Source organism: Pleurodeles waltl, chromosome 1_1, assembly GCF_031143425.1.
Source record: "Pleurodeles waltl isolate 20211129_DDA chromosome 1_1, aPleWal1.hap1.20221129, whole genome shotgun sequence".
Taxonomy (NCBI): Eukaryota; Metazoa; Chordata; class Amphibia; order Caudata; family Salamandridae; genus Pleurodeles; species Pleurodeles waltl.
In genome coordinates, this window is record NC_090436.1 from 775,077,977 (window position 1) to 775,096,629 (window position 18,653).

Here is an 18,653-nt window from a genome sequence, read left to right on the forward strand (position 1 = left end):
ATCTTCCCTGATCTCGAATGGTGTACCTCCTGCAGCCGCTTGTTCTCCTGCATGTTGGTAAGGATCTGACCCATCTTGTCCTGGGATTGTTGGTAAGCCCCCAAGACATTAGTGAGTGCCTCCTGGAGAGTCAGTTTCTTGGGCCTGTCATCCCCCTAGTGCCTAGCGGCCCTCCCAAAGTCCCTGTTCCCCTGTGCCTGTGTCCCCTGAAAGGTGTGCCCACTGCCACTGACCCCAGGTCTGTGATTGTCTTGGGGTGAGGTGTGGACTGGGATCCCTGTACAGGTGGGCACACTGCTGATTGACGTGTCCTGGGGAGAGAGGTGTTGGGACGTTGGGTGGGCTCTGTGGTGTTGGATACTGAAGGGGGAGGGTCTGTGGTTGGCTGGGGTGGCAGACTGACCAGTAGTCCCTGATGGGCCAGGTAGTTCATCCAGATCCCGAAGTCCAGAGTTACTCTCATCACTGGGGTGTCTTCTGTGGGGGGACTGGATAGTCGTGGCACCTCCTTGCCGCTGGGTTTGGCTGGGGCACCTGTGGGGATGTAAGTGATGTTTTTTATTTCATGTCTATGACGTATTGTACATACCTAGCTTCCCCTCTATCGTTGCTGTTGCCCCCCCACCTTTGTTTGTGTATGGTGATCTATTGTGTAATTTATAGTCCTCCATGCTGTGCATGCTTTTGTGATAGGTGTGCATGCAGTGCTTGGGGGGCTGTACATGCATTGGTATGGCATGCAGGGCTTGGCATTGGGATTAGTCATGTGTAGGTGCACTGTGCGGGATGGAGAGGAGTGATGGGAGTCAGGGTGAAATGGCATGCAGGTATTGGGGGTGATAAGTAGTAAATATTGGCTCACCAGTATCCAGTCCTCTGGCTACTCCAGTGAGTCCCTCAGGATGCAGGATTGCCAAGGCTTGCTTCTCCCATGCTGTGAGCTGTGGGAGGGGAGGTGGGGGTCCACCACAAGTCCTCTGGATGGCAAGCTGGTGCCTTGCTGCCACTGAATGTACCTTCCTCCGTTGGTCGTTCCACCTCTTCCTGATGTTGTCCCTTGTGCTTGGAAGCTGTCCCACGGAGTTCACCCTGTCCATGATCCTCCGCCATAGCTCCATCTTCCTGGCAATGTATATTTGCTGTACCTGTGCTCCAAACAGCTGTGGCTCTACCCAGACTATTTCCTCCACCATTACCCTTAACTCCTCATCAGTGAAACGGGGATGCCTTAGTGGGGACATGGGTGTTGTGTGGTGTGTGTTGTGCGTTGGGTGTTGAGCAATGTGGTGGGGTGTGGCTTGTGGGTGCGTGATGGATGAATGGGTGTTTGTGGTATGCGTGTGTAGTTGTCTCTGTGATTTTTGTGTCTGTCTCATGGCAATTTTTGGTGATCGTAAAGGATTGTGGGTAATGAGAGTGTGTGTTTTATAGTGGGTGGTATGTGTATGAATGTCAGGTGTATGATTTTCGTTTTGGACAATGTTGTGGTGTTTCGTATTTGGGTGGCCATTCTGAGCGTGCCAGTGTGTACCACCAATGGTTTACCACCATTGAATGTCCGCCGTGGAGATTCGTGGGTCATAATGTGGTGGCTGTCGTTTTGTTGGTGTAATGGTATGGGTATTCGTACCGACATTTAAACACTGACCTTTGGGCTGGCAGATATGTGTTTGTGGCAGTATTCTGTTGGTTTGGTGTGTGTGTCTCATAATATGGTGAACAAATGTTTGCCACCGTGACAGTATGTTGTTGGCCGTCATCACAACGGTAAGCGGGATTTACCGCCAATGTCATGATGAGGGCCTATATGTGATAAATGTGTGATAAATGGTGGCAAGGCAATCTTCTTTAGAGACCCCAGAGGGATGTGAGACAGGCTAGAGATACACACAACTAGTACAGACAGCACTAAACCCCCAATCCCTCCATCAACAGAGCATCACAGAAAACTTTCAATCAGGCAGTGTGGGTTCAAATGGCCAATCAGGGCTGAAAGAGAGGCAGCAATGGCAACAGAGAGTGTAAATCTAAATATGAGATCACCATTAAGCATTCAAGAGATATCACCTAACTCCACCAGCCCAGACTCATGCATTGAACTTTCCCTTCCAGATGAGCTCTCCTCAGCTGGCTCCCTGCATGCCCAACACTGCTCCTGCATGTTGGTGCGGAAGCCAGCAGCTTCATTCTCCCTTCTGCCCATGATATGACCTGCATATCCTACCACTGCATCCATTACATTTGTCTTATCTTGGTGTTTGTCTTACATTGGTCCTTGGTGAGATGGGGACAAGCCTATAATGATGGGAGGCACTTGCATACCTCCCCCATAGCAACTTTCTCTCCCCATGCTAGAGCCCTCTTCAGGAAGCTCACGAAATTTAGTGTGGGGAGCATTTCTCATGTCTCAGTCAGACTTGATCTCCCCGGGGACCGCACTTCTCTTTGTTGTTCACAGGTCCCATTGGGCCAGTTTCAATAATGTTAGTCTCCTTTTGTTACTGGTGGTGCCTCTATCACCAGGATGGTGCTCTTCAGGCCTCCTGACCTTCATATATCTCTCACTTCCCTGGAACCTTTTTTGTTGACTGCCCCTCCCCCTTTGATGAGGGAGAGACCAAGGCCTGCCTCCAGCCTTTTAGCAATGCATGCTCAGAACCAGTCCTCTGCCTGGCACATGCTCAGCCCAGGTTTCACTTCCAGCACCCCACAATTTTCAAGATTAATAGCCTCCTAAGGTTACTTGCAGGGCACCCTGGGAGAAAAAGTCAGGGGGTCGCTCTCTGATGTGGGTTACTAGTCTGCAAGTTCAGTCCTCAAATGTTCCAGGGGAACACCTCTCCTGCTTTGTCCTCCCAGCAGACTAATTTCTTTACTTTCCAACAGAGGGTGCAAAGGGGCAGTGTCATTGGTCCTAAAGAAGTGTATCCACAGAGTCTCATTAATTAGAGGTTCTGATGCTTCAGCATCTAATGCATGGGCATAGACTTTCGTTATCTTCTCTCTTTCTCCCTTGAGCAGACATTTTTAAGTGGGAGTGGAAAGTTCCAGAAGCTATGCATCACTACCCAAAACTGGAAGACATGACATCACTTCAACCCTATTGCAACCCTCCTGCACAGCACTTTGGATCATCCACCATAGGGACTTCAAATGGTCCCCTGAAGACCTTTTCTGAGTGCCTAAACCACAGGCCTAATATCCACAGCTCTTCCCCAAAAACTTTAAATGTGGAGCCCCTCCTGGGATTGGCCCTATATGTCTGAACTTCTCCCCTTTGATCTCCTTGGGATAACCCTTCCCAGACCTTGTGCAGTGTTAAAGTAGTTAGCTCATGCAGATTCCGCATCCACCCTTTACGGATCAATCACTGGTAAAATGCCCTGTTCTGTAATGCTCTTGCTAGCCAGTAGAGTAGTTAGGCTGGCCTGGCAAGGACAACAAAAGTCAGAAATTTAATTATGAACCGAGCAAGAGAAATATGATAAATCTTGTAGTGCCAAAAGGAGTGCAGCAAGAGAACGTAACATTAAATCAGCACTCTGGACCCATATTTACCATACGAGTGGTTTGTCACCTGAGTCTCTAGACCTAACAATGGCCAAACTGTACCTTAATGCAGATTTTACCCATAATGTCCAATACAATAAAACACCCACCCTTTTCAGTGAAGCACTACAGAATTTTACTATGAATATGCACGTACATTAGCACCAATCTCTGAGAGTCCATTCTGCGACAGACTACTTGTGTGTAGATACTGGGCTGAGCTGGAAACTAGTTTAGCTCATTCAGCATGCACACATGTGCAGGTGGCCGTGTGTGTGTGTGCATCTGTTTATGTGCATCCACCTCAGAGCCTCTTACCACAGCTGGGAAGCAGTGGTCCTTGTTTTAAAAGGTGGATACTGGCTGCTAACACTCTCAGTCCATTTTTCAATGAGTGAGACTCAGTTAGTGAGAATCACTCATGGAAAAAGTCCAAAATACAGGTTGTCTAAAGAAGCATGATTTGTGAATTCTCTAATCTTGTGGGGCTGCTATACGGCTAAAATGTCTGACAAGGACTCCTGAATTCTAAATGTGGTATGATCTTGCTTCATGGTCAATAGACAGATGTAAGAATTGCTTTGAAATGGTGGGCTCAACAAAAGTAGACACCCCTCCACAGCTCCACCCCCTTGATGTTGAGGAGGAGTTTCCCCTTATAGCAAGTTTAATTGAATGAAGAGCAGCTTCTACTCTGACTTATATATATATTTTTTTAATGTATTTTTAATTAAAGGCTACATTCATTTCATACCAGACCGGTTCTCAAAATGAATGCACGTCTTTAAAAGAAAGAAAAAAATAACATGATTTAATTCAGTATTCATAGACATACAAGACAACCAAATGGATTATTGAGATATTGAAATCTTCTGTACTTTATCTGTAGTTAGAATTATTCTGTTACAGATAAAAAATAAAGCTCCAGAACTCTTTCTTAGTTTACCCCAAATTGAATAGCAAAATGAAGCAGATCTAGGAATCTATATATATATATATATATATATATATATATATATATATATATATATATTATTCACACACAAATTCAGTTGATGATTTCAGTCTAGGAAAATGTAAATAATTAAAGTTCCTATATATTAGAGAAGCATTGGGGTGAATTTATCACCAGCTATTTGATCCAATATGTTATATTATGATATAATATTGTCCATATTATTGATGGATATATGTCTTTTGGTGCTAGAAAACATTATCTAAATGAATTAGATCATCAAAATCAACTTGTCTCCAGTTTCCTTTATTTAATCATTTTCAACATCATAAACTACAACAAAGGCCCTTGTATGAAGGTAAAACCAAAAACATGTTTTTGTTAGCTTTTCAGTGATTCAACCTAACGTCATTCACCTCTTGTCATATTACAAATACTGTCCGAGTTTTGCAAATTTTAACTGAGGTGCAAATTAGCATCATGTTAGATATAATAAGGATATGCTACTTTATTTACTCCTTTCCCTTGTGCTATGGTCACTGCTCTTTTTGTGCTGCAAAAGTCACGGTTAGAATTTTGGCTTCAATAAAGGAGCAAATAGAACACATATACCATATGTAATATGATGATAAATGGTACTTAAGTTCAAACAATCGCTTCTTGAGCAGTTTCATTTAATTATGCCCAGTTGTCCTCTTATCTTCACAAGGAGTATGCCATATACATTCGTTTTTCATATTGTATACTCCATCAGACCTTGTTCAAGACAATACGTTTTTAGCACTCAATGGAGATCTTCGTTTTGCTGTATTTCATTATATAATTGTTTGAGTTTTCCCATTGAATCCTGCGAAGAAACATACCATGCAACAGAACTCCATGTATTTTATCCTTATTCACTAGTTAGCTACATTCTGTGACCGGCATGAAGCCATATTAGTATGTGTTTCGTATCCCTCTTTGTTGTGAACCAATCAAGATCAATGCTCTTGGAATACCTTTACGAGACAAGAACGTTAGTTCTCAGGCAGTTAAATAAAAGAAACTAAGGGGCATATTTACAAGCCCCTTATGCCACCTTAGCACGGACATAGTGTCATTTTTTTACGCTAAGGTGTCTTTTCTGCTAAGCCATACAGTATTTACAAAGTGGTGCAATGCTTGCATTGCACCACTTTGTAACCACTTGCTCTACTTTATGCCTACATCAGGCATAATGTGTGCCAGGAGGGCATTCCAGCGCAGGGAGCCCTGAAAAAATGGTGCAGTGAAATTTACAACATTTCACTGCGCCATTTGTTCTTTCATTTTTAATGCCTGCTCAGACCAGGCATTAAAATGACGCTCCCATTATATTCAATAGGCCTCTCTGTGCTTTGGTGCACTAGCAAAAATGTGTTTTTATACTAGTGAAGCAAAGCACCACAATAGCATCAAAAATGTTGACTCTAGTGTGCTAACGACAGCCACTGTTCGCCATATTGTAAATAAGGCGCATACATGGTGTTGTCAAGTTCCAGTTGGGGGGTACAAGAAAAGTGGCGGATCATCTATGGTGCGCCTGTAGGAGGCTGGCCTGGTTTGTAGTGGGTACCTTGGGTACTTACACCTTATACAGGTCCAGTTATCCCTTATTAGTGAAGTAGTAGTGTTCTAGCAGATTTGACTGATAGAGGTAGCTATAGCAGAGCAGCTTAGGCTGAACTAGGAGACACGCAAAGCTCCTGCAATACCACTTATAGTCACACAGTACTTATACACAAGTAAAAACAATACTCAGTGTTAACAAAAATAAAGGTATTTATTTGGGTGACACAGTACCAAAAATATCTTAGAGACAATACTCCTTCTGTAGGTAAGTATTATACACAATGTATACACTAGACATCAAAATTAGACAAGTAAATAGTCATAGAACAATGCAAACAGTAGGAAATCCTACAGAATGCAAAGGGAGATAATAGGTCTAGGGGCAACACAAACCATATACTAAGTAAGTGGAATGTGAATCACAAATTCCCCCCTAGACAAGTGTACTGTGTTGCAGAATTGCTGGGAGAGTAAGAATACAATAAAGGTAATTAAATTACCCCACCCCAGAGCCCAGAAAAGCAGGAGTAAAGTACTGCAAGTTTCCTTAGGACACACTACACCACGTTTTGGGGATATTGCAGCAGCCAACCAAGTCTGCGAAGAACAACTGCTGGATTTTTGGACCTGAAGACCTGCAAAGGAAGGGGACCAAGTTCAGAAGTCGAAAGAGGTTCCAGGAAGGACAGGAGCCCCTGCCAACCCAGAAGAGGGTGCAAAAGAAGAGTCCCCAGTTAGTCAGAGACTGCAGAAATGCACCCTAGGAAGATGCCAGTGGGTTCCTGCATGATGCAAAAGAAGTCCCACCACGTGAAGATTGTTGCAGCTGAGATTTTCTGTTGGAAGGCGCCAACAAGCTTTGGCTGCAACAAAAGTGCATTTTGCATCAAAATGTCGCTAGATGGACCCAGGAGGGACCTGGGGGCCTCAACTCTGTGTAAGGAGGAAGAGGGGGCTCTAAGCATTTTAGAGATCCCTCAGGATGCCAGCCAGCACCCCTGGGAGTCACAGGATCTGGGTTCAAAGGAGGTGCAAAACACGGTCGATGCAGCACAACAAAAGAAGGTCTCACGCTGCCGGAGAACAATTCAGCGAGTTGAGTATCTCAGGAAGGAGTGTTGGGGACTTGGGCCAGGCTGTGCATGAAGGAATTTTGCAAAGAGTGCACAGAGGCCTCTGGAGGCAAAGAAGACGCAGTACACAGGGGTACCACCACTCTCGGGGAAGGCAAGGTCTTACCTCCTCAAAATTGCGTTAGCAGGACCTAAGGACAGTCTATGTCAAAGATGTCAACCCTCTGTGTCCTTAGGAGCAGGTTCGTCACTGTGAGAGGAGTCCCAGGGTACCGCCCATTGTCTTGGAAAGTGCCTGCTTGGAGCAGGGGAGTGACTATGTCACTCCACAGGAGATTTCTTTGGCCTTTCTGGTGCAGGATGAAGACAGGGAGTCCCCAGAGCATGCACACCATGGAAACTGTTGCAGTTGCTGACTTGGAGCTGAGGTTGCTGAAGAAAAATGTCTCTTGTAGACACTTTGTTGCATTTACAGCGTTTTCTCGTGGAGCAGGCTGAGGTTGATCCGAGGTCAGAAGAGTCTGAAGTTGTTGCAGAGGATTCCTGAAGGAAACTTGTAAGCAGAATCTGAAGAGAATCCACAGGAGAAACTCTGAATAGCCCCGAGAGGGGGATTGGCTACCTTATCAGCTAAGGACATATCAGGAGGGGTCTCTGACATCACCTGCTGTCACTGGCCACTCAGATCCCTCCAGAGTGCCCCCACACCTTGCAAACCAAGATGGCTGAAGTCTGGGACACACTGGAGGAGCTCTGAGCGCCACCCCTGGGGTGGTGATGGACAGGGGAGTGGTCACTCCCCTTTCTTTTGTCCAGTTTCCCACCAGAGCAGGGAAGAAGGGGTCCCTGAACTGGTGTGGACTGGTTTATGCAAGGAGGGCACATCTGTGCCCTTCAAAGCATTTCCAGAGGCTGGGGAGGCTACCCCTCTTCAGCCTGTAACACCTATTTCCAAAGGGAGAGGGTGTAACACCCTGTTCTCAGGGGAAATGCTTTGTTCTGCCTTCCTGGGACTGGGCTACCCAGACCCCAGGAGGGCAGAACCCTGTCTGTGAGGTGGCAGCAGCTGTAGCTGCAGGGCAAGCCTCAGAGAACTGGTTTGGCAGTACTGGGGCTCCATGATGGAGCCCCCAGGATGCATGGAATTGTCTCCCCAATACCAGATTTGGAATGAGGGGACAATCCCATGATCTTAGGCATGTTACGTGGCCATATTTGGAGTTACCATTGTGAAGCTACATATGGGTATTGACCTATATGTAGTGCACACGTGTAATGGTGTCCCCGCACTCACAATGTCCGGGGAAATAGCCCTGAACTAGGTGGGGCACCTTTGCTAGTGCAAGGGTGCCCTCACACTTAGTAACTTTGCACCTAACCTTCAGCAAGTGAAGGTTAGAAATATAGGTGACATAAGTTACTTAAGTGCAGTGAAAATGGCTGTGAAATAATGTGTGCATTATTTCACACAGGCTGCAATGGCAGGCCTGTTCAAGGGTTTGTCTGAGCTCCTTATGGGTGGCAAAAGAAATGCTGCAGCCCATATGGATCTCCTGGAACCCCAATGCCCTGGGTACCTAGGTACCATATACTAGGGACTTATAAGGGGGGTCCAGTATGCCAATTGAAATTGGTAAATGTAGTCACTGGCCTACAGTGACAAACTTAAAAGCAGAGAGAGCATAAGCACTGAGGTTCTGATTAGTAGAGCCTCAGTGACACAGGCACTACTCAGGCATACACATTAGGTGACAAACTATGAGCACTAGGGTCCTGGCTAGCAGGATCCCAGTGAGACAGAAAAAACACACTGACATATAGGTTTTTATCTATGAGCACTGGGGTCCTGGCTAGCAGGATCCCAGTGACACAGTAAAAACACACTGACACACTCACAAACAGGCCAAAAGTGGGGGTAACCATGATAGAAAGAGGCTACTTTCCTACAGCGCCACTCTTGTAAATATGCCTCTAAGTATTTATCCCCACCAGGATGCTCTTACAGGGGATAACAGATGGGTAAAAATGTACAGCAAACCCATACATTGCACACACATACATTTGAACAACTAGCTGTGTAAGGGAGCATGAAGAATTTTACAAATATGGAAGACACATAATACTATTATTTTTATGTGCATTTGAAGGCTACTGTATTACACAAAAGCGGTCATGATGCAAAAACTGTTGTTGTGCTACAGGACCGCAAATCCCTTTCCGCATATCCATTATTCAGAATCGTAATAATGTAAAACACTGTCAATTTCATATCAGCAAACTTCTGAAAAGTGATAAAAGTTTGTGATGCTGTGCCAAAGGTGAAAAAGTAGCAGGAGTGAAAAGACCCAATTCAATCAAGGTTACCAAAATAATTTGGAAGAAATTACCTGCAAACAGAACAAACGTACCTCCAGCATTTAATGAAAGGGCATTAGTCGAAGAATTATACGATGGTTGTTTCAACCTGTATTCGACAATACTGAAAAAGTGAAAACTGAAACTCAAGGAAGACAAACGTTGCTAGTGCTGTAAATCACCCAGTGCATATGAAATTAACAACAACCGATTTAAGAAAGGGATTGTAAAGATTATTATAGAGCAACCAAAACTGATTTCAACAACTAAAATAGAAGGCATGTCTAAATTTGGAGGATCGGAAAACAGATCTCTCAAAACTTGCAATTTTTTCACAAATTTTGTATATGAATAAAACCTTTATTGATGAATTCAACAATACTAACAGTAAATGCTTGACATTTTATGATTTATCGTTAATATCTACTTTCACAATCTTTATTATGGTATTAAACACCTATATCGAGGAAACATTTTTAGGGTCGAGAGCGCAAACGCTCTTTTCCTGTTGTAATCTCTCTCTGGTTTTTTTACCATGCCCCTGTCATGCCCATCACTTTCGTTGGTTCGTGGGCTTGGCTTTTAAAATTCGCTTGATTTCATTAGTGAAAGACATACATACTTCCTGCCTTTTCCGGTGTTTAGTCCTCCTCGACAGCACTGCTAAACTACTGAAAACATACAATGCTCCATGTTTTCTGTATGATTTCCGGACTACTTTTTCTCTTTATTTCGTAGGCAGCGTGATCTCACTGGGCACTAATCAAGTGCTTTTCATGACTACTAGTTTATTTCTATTGTTTATCCAAGTGCTCCTTCACGAATTCAAGGTTATACACAGCGCACTTGTGCTTGTTTTTTTATTTTTATTATTACTTTGGAAAGGCAAAACAGGCCCGTTTGTTTTGTTCTGATTAGTCACCTTCACACTCATGGCATGGCGCTTTAAATCGGCAGCCTTATGTGAAATTGTATTACATTTCATTTTCAGTTTATGTGGCAAGAAAAGTTCGGTGAAGAGTTTACAGCGCTAATAGCTCTGGCTTGTTAATAGACATGTTTTTAAATGTATCCCTTCTAGCTCCCTTCGGCTCACATTCCTTTGCCTTTCTTTTCCCATTTTATGCATTGTATCCGAGCTAATCCGTCTATTGTTGATCTTATTTTTGACTTGTGGAATGAATGTTTTTTTAGGATCATTAGGTATTTATTTTACAGGGCCTTTATTCCCATATTTGCGTTTTAATGTGCATTCATTTATCACAAATATATACACACCTGTATGTACTAAAGACCTTTCATTGCTCATGTTTGATGCACATTGGAGTCGGGAACAGAGGCTTTTGTAGTGACCATTTTAGGCTCTTCCCTGCCCTGGTCACAGGCAGATAGGGAAAAGGGCATGGTATATATCCAATTAAAGATCAGTTCCGCAGCCTATAGACTGTACACATCTTGATAAATATATATGTTTTTAGTAAACGAAGAACTAGGCTCTGCACAATGGCCAGAGAACAGATCAATTCATCTTAGTTTACCACTTAGGAGACCACTGCAAGGGCTGAGACTGGGACACCTCGTAAAATGTTTTTAAACGTTATTTCCAACGTTAGCATTCATGGTAAAAATACCAAAGGTCCATTGGAGCTGGCTTGTTCATTAAAATTTTAAATAACATTATCCATATTTATGCTGATATTTATCGTTATATTTATAGCGAAGTAGGCTCGTTCACGAATTCCAGTTCTGTACTACTTTTTAATCTCGTACAACAAGAATTGTGACTGCATTATTCATGTAAACTGTATGTTGGGGTACTCTACACGTTACTAGCTGCTGCTTCCATTCATGAAAATACCAGAAAAGTGTGGGAGCTTTGGGTCATATGCCGGTTAACATCTTTTCGATGAGGATTTTCACATTAATAATACTGTCTATTCAGATCACAGCTGACACAAACAGCATCAACATTTAATTTATAAATTGAGAAGGATCCTCACACAATTGCAGATTGACATTATACCGGCTGAACCACTGCAATACAATCTGAACAGCATCTCAGGAACAAGAGATTGAAAGCTGCACACTTTTCAATATGAAATGGTCGGGCCCTTCTTGGCCAGATGCGTCAGACCTTCAAGTCACTGACCTGTTTCATGCTATTACAACTATATGTTACCGACTTTGACCAATGCCAGGTGTATCACACCTTCAAGATTTTGCCTGTTATGCACCATCGCAACCCTGGATTACCAACCTTAATAAAAACCTCCACGTGATACAAAGTGTCCAAGAGGTGACACGATGGTGCTTTAAAAACCATTAGATATAAAAACTAATGAGTAGTGTTAAGACACCTTGACAACAATAGTGTCTGTGTATTACACGAAAACGTTATTTTATAGTCACAATAGGATTGTGTGATCAAAGCAAGACTAGGCTTACCTTCCAGTGCTCTCCATAAAGCTCAAAAATAAATTTATCTTTTCCTCTTCTTATATCCTCCAGGGAATCAAACTTCTTGATAAGCGGCGATCTCTCTTCGAGTTTCTCCAAGAGTCTTAACCCAGTATCAACAAAGCCACTTCTAAGGTAAACAGACTGTGGAATACCTTTTTGTCTGCACTCCAGCATGAAGCTCCATTCTTGCTTAATTCTGAAAGGTTAAGATGAAAGGAGTAAGTGTTAAATTTTTATAAACACTAGGTTTTGAATTTTCTTCTTTAGTCTTAGTCATTATCACCTCCTACCACTATCTCATCATAGTCTGTGCAGATTATGATACCTCTGCACCACGGAGGCATGCATGTGCCTAGACTCTCACCCTGATGTGTATTGAAACTCGCGAGAACTTGCACGCGTTCGCATTTTGAAAGGTGGAACACACTCATGGCGTCTTTATATTGTTGTTTAAAAGTGTGAAATTTGAGATCAAGGAAAGCTTAAACATAATTGGAATGCGCTGACTGTCATCAATATGAAGAGGTGCACAATGTGTGCAGCTTGCAACCACCTTCAAAACTTTTTGGCTTGGTAGGTATGTGTCTAACTTGTTCATAGCTACTTAAAAGAAGGCTTGGCTGCTCCATATGACCTAATAATGTTACCCTTCTAAATGACACAATAGAACGTCAGGAATCAATAACGTTCAGTGTTTTCTAAATGACCTCAAAACTTTAATATGGTTCTTATTCCTAAGGATATATATCAGTGTCTAATTTCATCTTGTTATCATCAGTGTATTGATTTAAGACTACTACATTTCTGCACAAGGTGTGTTCTATTAACATGAGTTGGTCCTGTAGTTGATATTGCTTCGCTGTAGAACACATCTTTGTTTCGAACTTATTGTTAACACTTATACTGATGATTGGCAGTAGAGGAAGCACAACCACCATAGGCATGTGTGTAAATCGTTGGGTGTGTGTGAGATTAGTTTTTGTGGAGAGGAGCTAACAAGGAGAGGGTGTACACGAAAAGAGTAAGTAGGGGAATCGTCTGGGGATAGAGGATGTGTGAGGATACTTTAGGGAAGACTTTTAATGAGACAGCCGATTGGGAGTGTGTGTTAAAGAGGGGCAACAAGTCAGAGAAAGATGCAGGACTGAGGGTGGGTGTTAGAGAATGGTGTTCAAAGAAGGTGAAACACTAGAGGTGAGATAGCTAGTTATTAGAAGGAAAAATAAAACTTAAAATAATAAGAGGCAAGTGAGGGGAGTAATGTGTGTAAGATGAGCTGGAGGAAAGTGACCGGAAGAGAGGGAAGCAGAGCAAGGTGTCAGAAGAGACAAGTGAAAAAGAAGAAGGTGTGAGATAGAAAAGTGAAAAAGGTGGACATGAAAGACTGAGAAAGAGTTTGAAACATGAGTGCTGGAAGCATGTTTGTGAGAAGAGGAAAGAGGTAGAATAGGCAGGCGTTCAAAGGCGAGGAGAGGAGGTTGGAAGAAGCTGGTGTGTGAAATAGCATGGAAGCAAGTACCAGGGAATCTGTTACCTCCTCCCCTAAACATTTAGCATCCATTTACAGCTTGCTTGCGAATCATATGGAGTGTATGATCCGGTTAGATGAGTCTGAGGAGGGCGATAGCCTTCTTACAGCCCACACTGATCTGTTCCAATCTTTAAAACAATTTTTCACTAAAGAGACTGTTAACAACTCCAATAAAAAACGCAATGCCCCTTGGTTCAATAATTCTTGCAGAACAGCACAACTAGCTCTCCTGGATGCAATCAAAGAAGGCCATGCTGCGACGCTGAGAATAGCCAGGGGCGCTTACAAGAAGGAATGCTCAAAGGCACGCAGAAGCTGGGAGGAGGCCAGATGGGCCACTATTCTGGTTTCAGCCTTATCTAATAATACTTCAAAGTTTTGGAAACTAATAGCTGATAATGACAGTGACTCCCCAGCCGCGCCTGGCTCTACAATCCTCTCAGCAACTTGGGTAGAGCATTTTGGGCAACTTTATGGAGGTCCACCAGAAGTTTCTCTGTGGCCCCCCAATGATTCAACAAACCAAGAGATCATTCCAATTTCTTTTTCTCTTTCCGAAAATAGAGCTGCAATAGACTCCCTGAAATGGGGGAAGGCTCCTGGCCCAGATAAAATTCCAGGTGATTTATATAAATCTAGACCTGATATATGGGCTCCCTACCTCAATTTTATCTGCAATGCTATTGCAGCAGGCGCACCAGTTCCATCTACTTGGAAAGGGGCTGAAATTGTACCGATCTTCAAAAAAGGAAATCCAAACATTCCGGCTAACTACCGTCCAATTAGTCTCCTCGATAACTTCCAAAAAATTTATGCGAAACATCTTCTGTCCCACCTTGAGGAATGGATTATAGAGTCTGAAGCCCTTTCTGATTTACAAGCGGGTTTCAGACCCGCAGTGAGCACAGTTGACCAAGCTCTAAGATTTATGTCAATAAAATGGAAGAATGTTGACCTGGGGGGGGTAACCTTTACGTGGTCTTTATAGACCTAAGAGCCGCATTTGACCTGATCCCCAGGAATCTGCTGTGGTCAACATTATTAAACATGGGAGTGCCATTTGGCCTCCTGAAACTCATAGCTCAGTTGCACCAAAATACCTTTGCCCAAATCAGGTGTGGACAGGGGGGCGAGCTGACTGACCCTGTAGCTATCAAAAAAGGAGTTAGACAAGGTTGTGTTTTGGCACCTACTCGTTTTCTGCTCTACATTAATAATTGCATCCACTACCTAGAGAACTGCATAAATGATTCTCCGAAACTAGGTGGGGAAAAAATCCCCTGCCTGCTATATGCAGATGATACGATCCTACTATCAAAATCGCCAATGGGAATTCAACACCTGATTAACCAGTTCTGTGCTTATTGTAGTGATTATGGTTTAGATGTAAACATTAAGAAAACTAAATTTATGATATTCACTACCTCTAAAAAACGATTGCGTACTAATATTAAGATGAATTCGTCCCCATTGGAGAAAGTTGAAGAGTTTGATTATTTGGGTTTCAGATTATCTACATCAGGCAAATGGAAGGCAGCAATTGACAAAGGGGCTCTGATCATAAGCCAAAGAGGTGGGGCCTTAGTCCGCAGATCTAGAAAGGCTCCGAGCCCCCCTCTGAACATTCTTGCGGAGATTTATAATGTTCAAATCAGAGCAGCAGCCCTATATGGAGCGGAACTTTGGGGGTCCCATAAAAACCTGGACATTCTGCAAACTAAGGAAAATATTTTCCTTAGGCAGGTGTCCAGGCTAGGTACGGGCACTCCAATGACCCCTTTAAGGCTTGACCTTGGCTTAAATGGCATTAAAACCATAGCGGCCTTAAGACCCCTTACCTACTGGATTCGTCTATGGAAATCTGCTGAACTAGAACCATATAGGCTGGCTATAAGAGAGTTGATAGCCGCTCCCAAGGCATTGGAGAGAATCCCTTGGCTGAAAGAGATGAAAACTGCCTGGGACAAAATGGGTCTTTCCCATTATTGGAACCACCCGGATCAAATCCCTGATAAGGCTAGGATATTTGTTACGAGCAGATATTGGGAGAAAGTTAACGAAGATTCCCTGCACCAAAAGAGGGCGGGTAGGTTAACAATGGATTTTCTTCAAATTAAGCATGAACCCTGGGCTGAGAATTTCCTGAACCTCCCTATCCCCCCGTATGCACGCACTCTATACCTGCAGTTAAGATATGGTACATTGCCTACCAATGGTTTCACGGCCCATTGGTCTTCTAACATCGCTACAAATGATAGGTGTATTTTCTGTCAACATTGTAAAGAAACATCAGAGCATGTATTATTCTTCTGCCCTTTGTACAAGACACCAAGAAAGAGGTGGATTACCCCCCTCTGTAAAAACATGTTATTTCAGGATAGAGTAACTGCCATTAGAATCTGTACACATGATTTTTCTCCCAGGGTTGTCATTCCAGTTACCAAATACTTATCGGAGGCCTGGTAAATCCGTCGCAAGTTCATTGCACCCAAAGGCTCCTGAGTCATTTCTATACTAGTCTCTAGAAGGATTTTAATCTTCTCTTTTTATCCTTTTTGTATTGCTTTTAGTAGGAAATTTCCATTACAAATTTGTTGCCTTTTTTATGACTACCAAGACTGCACAAGCTTATATAGCCTTCCCATATAGTTTTTCTGTTGTTTTTTTTTGATTGGTACTCTGATAATGTTTCCTTTTAGTCCAATTAGACTATTTTCTGTCTTTTTTGTCTTCTGGCTGTGCACACTGGTCCTCCAGACAAAAAGTTCTACATTTTAGTTTTGAGCTCTGACCCCTTTTCTTATTATATCTATTTATGTTTTATTTTATTGTATTTATATATATGATGAAATGCTTTGTCCTGTTGTTCTTATTGTTACAATGTTTTGACGACTATTGGTTTTATATTGTTATTATGTTTTTAATACATTCTTTTTTCAAGTATGATTGTTATTACTATCTTAAATGGACTAGATTTCTAGTCCGAATGAACTTAATAAATAAAGTACCAGAGTGATGATTAAGGTGTCTATACAAGAAAAACTCATATTGCTCCTTCACATTGGTTGTCGAGATCCTTTCACTGGCTTTGGGGATGGAAAGGTAGAATAAAGTAAGACAGAGGGAAATGTAAAATATGAGTTACATGAGACATAGACGAGGGTATTTAAAAGGAGAAAAATGAGAGAGCAGGTTAAATGAGAGGAGGATCAGAGTGAGGCAATTGACAAAAACATGTGAGGGAAAGGAATGTAAAAGAAGATGATGAAAATCAAGACTTTTACAAAGAGGACAGAATAGAAAACAGGATAAATTAAAGTAAAAGGGAGGAACAAAAGGGTGACAGATGGGGGAGGAGAGAGAGGAAGAGATGATAGGATCAAAAAGGGTGAAATAGTGAGGACAATAAAGAGATGGGGAGAGGTACATTTTTGTGATTGCCTTCAGAAAAACTGTCTTGAAATGGCCCTTTTGGACTATGATCTTTCCCTCTATTTTTGTTGTTACCCTGAGTATGGAAGGTTTCGGTCCTGGTAAAGAAAGTGCTCCTGCCTACTTCTGCCTATCAGATTGAATGCACCACAATCAATGTGCCTGTATCTCAACATCAAAGCAGCAAAAACCTCTGCCAGTCTCTTTTGAGGTGTATTGCGCTGGCAGAACTGTATGTCTGATTCCAGTGCTGTTGACCAACATCAACATACTTCCAGGGAGAGGACAATAATAGACCAGGCTGCAAACTTAGCAGTGACACCACAGACCTGAGGAGTAACTTACTTATAATACCTTTCATTCTGATCTACACCATGCACTGCTGTCCAATGCTAAGACCTTCACAGAGCTTTCCTGGTTTATCTCTATACACCATGCACTGATATTCCAGTACTGTGACATTTATCAGTCTTGCTTGCATCATGCAAATACTGCTATCCTAGGTCTCAGACCTCCCGAGGGTTCTGAAATACACCTCAGTCCTGACCTGTAGCACACAACAATACAAGTACTGAAAAATTCACAAAACTATCATTATGCTCTAGTCTTCAGGAAATTAATCACCCAGTAAACTCTTATAATCCTCTGTGTGCATTGGAATGCGACCAGATGGGCATCTGCAGAAATGTTACAATACAGCTTCTACTTGGCTTGCATCATGTACTGATTTCCCAGTATTGAGATGTTAACATGGCTCTCACAACAGCTCCAGATTGGCATGCACCATGAAATTATGTCTTTTACTGACACTTTGACAGGGCTCTCAAAATGCACATCTGAACTGATCTGCACTAAACGCTACTGTCCCTGTACTGAGATATCTAAATAGCTCTCACAGTTCCTCCAATTTTCATTTTCATTATGCACTAGCATGGTCCCAGAGCTCTCATAAGGCACAGACATCTTGCTTTGCAACATTGCCTGCTGCCCTACTACTGAGACAGACATCAATAATTCAGACACTGCACCTCTATGGTCATCATGCACTGATATTCCAAGACTGAGGCAGTCACAAGTCTTGACCTGTCTTTACACTGATATCCCAAAACTGATAAATGCTGAGGACTCTTATGTCTCATCTCTATATTGGAATACGTATGCCTCACTGTTATAGCTAGCAACCTATTTTAAGATGCAACTCGATTTGTTGTCATTTTTCCTTCCTATTTTTCTCTTTCGATGATTTTTATTTGTGGTCTGGCACTATCTCATCATCTTTCTTCCAGCATATCACATATCTCCGGTTCATTTTTTTTCTCACTCACCCTGCTCCCTTAGCATTGCCTTCATTCCTATCAATATTTTCCTGTCACAATATATATACAAAATAATGACAGCATAGAAGTAGCATTGTATTAATCTTAAATGCATTTAGAAGACTTCCTCTCTCTCTCTCTCTCTTTCACACACACACACACACACACACACCCCACACAAACAATTGGCCTGCTTGTGTTAGTGTTTGGTTCCAAAATGAAGTGTGCTATATTTTGGCTTATTGGCACTTTGGTGTCACATTGGCAGTGCTATTGCAGTGCTATAGAAATGAACAACACAGCAGGAAGAAGCTGAATCAATCATATATCCATCCTTTGCCAAAATATTGTTCTGGGTTGGCCATAGCCATAGGCAAGGGAGATCTGTCATT

At 42.6% G+C, this 18,653-nt stretch overlaps 1 protein-coding gene across 1 annotated transcript in view; it reads right to left on the reverse strand.

The window, feature by feature from the left end:
* LRRC2 (leucine rich repeat containing 2) overlaps positions 1–18,653 on the reverse strand; it is a 1,181,887-nt gene that overhangs the window by 803,133 nt on the left and 360,101 nt on the right. The window contains exon 3 of the mRNA XM_069227666.1: positions 11,968–12,178. Within this exon, the coding sequence (XP_069083767.1) occupies positions 11,968–12,178 (211 nt within the window). The remainder of the gene's footprint in view (positions 1–11,967; positions 12,179–18,653) is intronic.